At 42.8% G+C, this 7,600-nt stretch overlaps 1 protein-coding gene across 1 annotated transcript; it reads left to right on the top strand.

Annotated features, from left to right (window-relative positions):
* Positions 1–2,347: 2,347 nt before the first annotated feature.
* On the top strand, positions 2,348–5,907 carry LOC139458567 (formin-binding protein 1-like). The gene is made up of 5 exons (XM_071239995.1): positions 2,348–2,562; positions 3,391–3,523; positions 4,295–4,443; positions 5,161–5,246; positions 5,744–5,907. The coding sequence occupies exons 1-5, from the start codon at positions 2,384–2,386 to the stop codon at positions 5,905–5,907; spliced, it is 711 nt and encodes a 236-aa protein (XP_071096096.1). The 5' UTR covers positions 2,348–2,383.
* Positions 5,908–7,600: the final 1,693 nt, after the last annotated feature.

Here is a 7,600-nt window from a genome sequence, read left to right as displayed (position 1 = left end):
ATGTAAAGTTATTTCTTGTGGCTGCGATTTGATTCAGAATTCAACCCTGTCAAGATCCGGGTTAAAATTGGTCTTCAGCAACCCATGCTCGCCGCAAGAGGCCACTATCAGGTTCAGATGGTCAGGCTTGTTGTCTTGGTTGATGTATCCCATTTGTGTAGATGGATGCTCATGATGTCATGACTGGATTTTCTGGTCCAGACTCTATGAGGTGGAATATTGCTGTGTGTGGGGTTTGACAGCAAGCAAACAAATGACATGTCCACGGAGTGATGTTGAAGTGGATCTCCATTGATACCCATTGATACCCTCTGACATGTCGGTGGGGATTCCAAGTATCTGATGTTTGTCTTAAGCACTTCTAAACCTGGGATCTTTCTGATACTATGGCTCTAGCTGGCGTGGATAGTTGCTCATACTGTCAACCACTGGTTTTCCTGTGTGAAATTCAGTTACTGGATGTTGCCATATAGCTGAAATACTTCAGCGAAAAACAACATTCACTCTCTCACTCACTCTGAAATGTGCAAATGCTTCATTAAACTCTAAAGTTTGATGTGAGGTGAAATGGGGTTTAGCGTCGTGTTCAAGATTGTTATACTTATATCAACGTACATGCATGAGTGTGTATGGCTGCTTGTACTACTAGTCCAGATTAAAACTGGTTTTACAGTGCCCGCCCACTGAGATACCATGCCACAGTATAACATGGATACTCCACTCAGACACAGTGTACAGACTGAGCTGACTAGTCCTCGTTTTATCCCCTTGATGCAGAGAACCAGGCAAGGCAACAACAAGTTCCATTTTTGGTATGACATGGCCAAGGACGCAACCATTGACTTTCCATTCTCCAGGCGGACGCTCTGTCCACTAGGCCACGGGGCAGTCATAAAGTCAGAATACAAACCACAGTTGACAAATATGCTTGTGTAAATGTTAATTTGACTTAACATGCAACTATACATTAATGTCAACTGTCCACAAGGATGGATTAATGTCTTGATAACATGGTGCTCTGTAATATGGAAGACTACAGTTTACTTGACAAATAACGAAATCAATTTGTATTACATGAAGTTCAGGCTATGAATTCTAAGCGAGAACAGTATGTGACAACTATTTGGTACGACTTTGTTTGCAAGGTGCAATTAGAGAGTGAGTATTGTTATTGTGCCAGAAGCTGTAAATCAAGCCATGTGGTCATCGGAGTGTTGCTGCACAATATCAACACTTGACTTCACAAGTAGGTGGGTCAGGTTGACTTCCTCAACCCTGTCCTCACACTGGTGTAAGAGGCTACTTAACATTCCCTGCGTTCTCACCAGTGTTTTCTGCATGTTGTCCATAACAGAACATTACATTGTCCTTAGGCTCGCAGTGGGTTTTTTTTGCCTGGAATTATTTTTTGTTGATTTAATGTGTTACATTTGCAGGATATGCTTTACTTTTCCTAAGCAAGTGTCCAGGTTTGATATTTGATGGACTGAGGCACCATTCACTGGACATTTAATCAATGCCTGGGATATTTATTTACATTTTTGCTGTGCTCAGTAAATGCTCTTTACGATCTACTGATTAATTTAACTGACCGGTGGAGATCCGGGGTAGAATAGGTCTTCAGCAACCCATTCTTGCCCTAAACGGCAACTATGCTTGTCATAAGAGGTGACTAACGGGATCGGGTGGTCAGGCTCGCTGACTTGGTTGATGGATGTCATCGTATCCCAACTGCATGGATTGATGCTTGTGATGTCAATCACTGGATTGTCTGGTCCAGACTTGATTATTTACAGATCGCTGTCATATAGCTGGAATATTGCTGAGTGCGGTCTTAAACAACAAACAGAACAAAAAGATTAATTTAAGTATTTCATCTGATAACATTTTGTAATGAAACAGTATAGACAGCTTAATCGCTGTCTCGTGCTTACAAATGAGTAAGTGGAATACCAAAACGGTTTTAGGTGGTTATAAACAGCAGTGGTAGAAATTGCATGCTGTGGTATGCTTTGGTATTGCATGCGTGCATGTTGAGGGTTATCAGTGGTAGATGCTAGTATGAGGTCCCTTGACCTCGTTGTGGCATTGTCATTAATACAGTTGTCCTTTAGGAATGATGATGGTGATGATGATGTGCGGTCATTTCAGTGACATACAGCCATATCATTGTATATGAATTGTGACCTGCCATGAAATTAACATTGAGTAATTTTGTGTAACATGGCATGATCCCACAGATAAAGAACGCAAATTTAGCAGCTTATTTCGCTTTGCTTAATGATCATGTAGAGTATTGTTATGTGAATGACATGCTTTGTGGTAAATACAAAATGTTTTGTTAGAAATGATTTGTTAAAGATACTTGTGACATATCTGCTTGATGGTGGGCGTTTACATGGATATTGACCAGTTTAGAGTGAGATATGACTGGTTTGATTGTCTTCAGGTGGATGACCCAAAGGAAGACTTCAGTGACCTGCCTCCCAATCAGCGTCGGAAGAAGCTGCAGCAGAAGATTGATGCAATCAAGAAGGAAATGGCCAAAGAACAGGCAGAGAGGTACTCAAGGGTTGTGGGAGGGTGATAGTCCTTGGGGGTAGGACAGGCAGAGAGGAACTGTAGAGTTATGGGAGGGTGGTAGTCCTTGGGGGTAAGACAGGCAGAGAGGTAATGTAGGGTTGAGGGAGGGTGGTAGTCCTTGGGGGTAAGACAGCCAGAGAGGTAATGTAGAGTTGTGGGAGGGTGGTAGTCCTTGGGGGTAAGACAGGCAGAGAGGAAATGTGGGGTTGTGGGAGGGTTGTAGTCCTTGGGGGTAAGACAGGCAGAGAGGAACTGTAGGGCTGTGGGAGGGTGGTAGTCCTTGGGGGTAGGACAGGCAGAGAGGAACTGTAGGGTTGTGGGAGGGTGGTAGTCCTTGGGGGTAAGACAGGCAGAGAGGTAATGTAGGGTTGTGGGAGGGTGGTAGTCCTTGGGGGTAGGACAGACAGAGGTAATGTAGAGTTTAACTGTTACAGGGATAGCTTTGTTTCAACTTGAGATTATATAGGACTTGCTGTTACAGGGATAGCTTTGTTTCAACTTGAGATTATATAGGACTTGCTGTTACAGTGATAGCTCTAATTCAGCTTGAGATTATGTGGGACTTGCCTTTACAGGGATAGCTATAGTTCAACTTGAGATTACATAGGGCTTGCCTTTACAGGGATACCTTGAGATTACAGTGAAACACTGTTGTGTCAAACTTACTGTTGTCTCGAAGTAAAAGCATTGCCCCTGCATGTTCCTTCTTTATTTATCATTTTCGGTTGTGTGGAACCTCAGTATTGACATAGGTCTCTCAACTCCAACACAGCGGTGTTTGACTGTATACATGGCTTGCTGTTACAGGGAAGGCATGTTGAAGATGAAAGATGTTTATGCAAACAACCCGGCTCTAGGAGATCCAAGTACCTTAGATAAGAAAATAGAAGAAAATGCTCAAAAGATAGATGATCTACGGCAAGATCTGCAAAAGTTTGAGGTGAGTGAAAACACGTTGATGCCATTTAAACAATATGATTCCAAGTACAGACACAGGGGGCAGGTGGACACACAGACACGTCAGTTAGATCACTCTCGTCAATCAGTAGGTCCTGAAACATATAACATTATACTGGAGAGTTCTTAAGGATTGTCGTATGAATACTTCCGACAATATGTTTGGAAAATACTGGTGTATATTGGGTTTTTCAAAATCATGCATATTTCATCTTGTTGGCAAAATGTACATCAGTGACAACTTCAGTTGAAATTATGAAATTAGCATCTGATTCCTGTGATCGAAGAAGCCCAATTATTCACGACCAGCCTCCTGTATAGGATCTGTCTATTACGTTTGTGTTGTGGCCAGAGTAACATCCAACAAAATGGTGGACTACTACAAAGTTGTCAAAAAACTGCAGGGGAAGTGTGATGTATGTGACCTTTTTTATTATTTTGTTACAAATTACAAATGAAAGAAGGCATGCAATATATTGTGGTATGTATCGCAATACATGAATCATTATTGCAATTTATGGCTATAGAAAAGGCCAATACCCATCACTACTGACTACGTAAATCTACCTACTGTGTTCGTAGAGATGAATTGCTTGCTGAAATTAGTTGTTTGGATAAACAAGTGTCCGGCAATAATGAGTTTCATGTTCAACATTGTCCCTGAATTATTTCCAGGCTATAAGTCAGCATTCAACTTACTAGGTAGTGTGGACATACTGAGTGATGAAATGAGTGTTTGTGTTATGTGTTCCAGAATTATCTAGGTGAGGCAGATGGTAAACATCGGCGCCACAGTACGTCTAACGAGTCGCTGTCCCCAAGTGTGTCAGATGGCAGTACCCCAGCCAGTCAACAGCAGGTCTCCGAGCCAGGAACACCAAACCTGCAGCATAATGTGTATGCGTAAGTATATGCTGTCAGTGTCTGTCACGTCATGGTGCTGTTGGGGCATGGGGTGCCCAGTCGTCTAAGGTGCCGCAGTTTGCCGTGGGTTTGAATCCTGGTTCGCCCTGGTAATGTTTCTAGATTTGTAAGCAGCACACCCGAGCTTGTGGGTTTCACCAAAGTGGTAACTTCTGAGACCTGAATCACTTCGGTCTTTCCTCCTGACTTGAAGGGACATCACAAGTGGAATAAGTGACGTCACGACCGTAACCAATACCGGAAGTGACGTCATAGATGACACCTTTATGACCTTTGAGAAACCGGAAATGACATCTAGAAAGGAAATGAAGTCATTTAGACATGGAAGAGGTCGTCCAGAGTGCTATTAGGGATACGACTAATGATGTATAGTTGACAGTGAGGAGGACTTCTGATGAAAATCTGATTGTTTAGTTTTAGTGTGGTCGCAGCCTGAATACAATATTATGGCAGTGATGTAATAGAGGTAGTATTCCAAGAATTATCAACAATAACAATTGTTTTGATGTTGATACAAATGTTACTCTGAATATTTGCAATGTTCATTTCACATCCATAGAAAACAAACATCTAGCTGAACCTTACATATGATATGTACCTCTGATATTTATGTTTCTGTGTGGAAACTTCACTGTATCGTAATATGAAACTGCCTCCCACTCACTGCTAACGTCTCATACTGACCTTCTGTTTCAGGCCTATTGATGGAGATGAGGAGGGGGAGGATGAGTTTGAAACGTTTCCTATCATCGGAACCTGTCGGGCATTATATCCTTTTGATGGTGAGTTCTACAACTGTAGCAAAGCCCATGCCAACTTTCATCACAACATCCGTACCAAAGTAGCTTGATGCTGATTTATCTTTATGTACACGTGTTGACCATCATTCATTAGACAGCAGAAAACACAGTCCTCCTAAATAAGACCGCCTCCATGGTCTTGTTGAAACAGCATCTGCCCGGAGACGTCATGCCAATAGACGTTAAAAGAAGGTAGTTGTTTTTATTCTGCCTGACATTCAGTAGTTTGGGGACAAGACAAGGACTGGTCGGCTCGGAGTCAGTATACTGTGTCTGAGTGGAGTGTCCATGTTGAACTGCAGCATGGTTTCTCAGTGGGCTAGCACTATAAGACCGGCAATAGTTCGGACTAATACAGGAAGACACACACACGCATGCACGTCACTATATAAGTGCAATAGTCTTTAACATGACATTAACCCCATTTCACTTTACATTACCTCTCCCAAATAAACTCACCCTGTTGCTGTGGTTTTCAGGAAGCAGCGAAGGGTCGATCTCCATGCTGGAGAATGAAGAGTTCAACATCATAGAGGCTGACCAGGGCGACGGGTGGACGCGGGTCAAGCGGGACGATACCTCCGAGGGCTTCGTGCCGACATCCTACATAGAGGTCCACCTGTACGATCAGGATCAAGTCTAGCACACCATATAGCATTACTCTAGTTCACAGACCTGAAAGATGTCACTGTCGGTTGTTAAAACGAGATCTCCAGGATGCAAGCTGCTGATTGAGTGTCGTGTTTCATAACCAGGAGAACATTGAGGTGTCTGGAGCGGGCAAATCCCACTAGTGTTTGGAACAGACCGTCTCCATAGTTCCTTCATCAAGCCATGCTAGAAAATGCACCGTCCTGTTTTAACAGACTGAGAGCCGACTTGGAATGTGTGAAAGTACTATCATCAGGTGACAAGGTAACCTAGGTCATCTTTCAGGTGGTCAGTCCACAGCTCCATGCTTGCAATCAGTCAGATGCCTGCGCAGGCCCATCAGGTGATGGAGAAGCCCTAGCTTGCGTTGTCATCGGTTACACAGCTACGTAACATTCACCTTGTGATTGCATCAATTATCAAGCTACATAGATGCATCTTATGACCTTGTACGGGACAGGGTTGCATCAGTTCGTAAGCTAGTAGGATTCACCTTGTGACCTTGTGGGTACCGGAGATGACTGATGATACCTTCCACTGGGCAGTATCTGCCTGAAGCAGCTTCAGCCTCTCCCACTACAGTCCACGGTCCATGATGCTGTGTCACGCCATTGCTGTCCAGTGTCCATCTGCTTCATCTAGTAACTAGGTCAGTCAGATCTATGTAGGGTAGGGTTGATGGTGTCATTACTTCACGTGGTGAGATTACCCATCGGAGTCCAACACTGCATTGAGTTAACCCTGCAACACATCGCCCACCCAGCTTCATCAACATCATGTATAACACCTGCTTCAAATGCTGACCGCAACATCATGGACCCTGAGCAAGACCGAAGAAGGATGCGATTTGATATAAATGTGTTCTGTAGTTTTCTAGAAAGAATGTACGTATACAAGAGTCAAACAGTTGTCGAGGAAACGTATTGATAATGGACAAAAGAGGATTGAATGAAGACAGTTGCCTCTTGATGTAGATTTGAATGATGGAGTAAGGTTTAATCTTGCTGATGTTTGAAAGGCAGCTCTTTGGTAACAGATATTAGAAGACTGCTGACAATGCATTTACATTGTGTGCTGTTTACCATGTGTTGGTGGTCAGATTGGATATTAATGCTGCAACATCAAAGGGCTGTCTTTCGGCTTCATCTCCGACTGTAGTTTGGGGAGAGGTTCATGTTACGCTGATGATTAAATCGTGCAATCAAATTCTCTGGCTGGAGATAAACAGATCAACTTTTTTAAACGATCAAGGTACACTTTATACCTTTTTAATCTGTTTGATATATGTAGTCATTCATGTTGTATATATTTGATACTAATGTACTTATGCTGGCTTGCTGTACGCTGTTGTTGTTGCTGCTGCTGCCTGCACAGATGATCAGCATTCAGTCGGGATACAGCAAAGGGCACCTGTTGACTGCTGGAGAAGCCTGTGAAAGTAGGGGAAGTAACTCTCTAGTAGTGATGCTCTTCCAATGAAGGCCAAGAAATTTGATAGAATTATGCACTCGAATTTGAAAAAAGGAAAGCACCTCTGTAACGATGAATTGAATTGAGCACGTGCTTTTATGTAGCTGGATGATTAATATGTTGAATTCTTGTCATGTTGTGAAATTCTTCAAAACATCATTTTCACAACATCATATTGTTTTAGTATCTACACAACTTGATTAAGAAAAAAGGCC

Source organism: Haliotis cracherodii, unplaced genomic scaffold (assembly GCF_022045235.1).
Source record: "Haliotis cracherodii isolate W230 unplaced genomic scaffold, xgHalCrac1.p SCAF_13, whole genome shotgun sequence".
Lineage (NCBI taxonomy): Eukaryota > Metazoa > Mollusca > Gastropoda > Lepetellida > Haliotidae > Haliotis > Haliotis cracherodii.
Note: the sequence above shows the minus strand (reverse complement) of the source record. Positions and strands in the feature narration are given on the sequence as shown.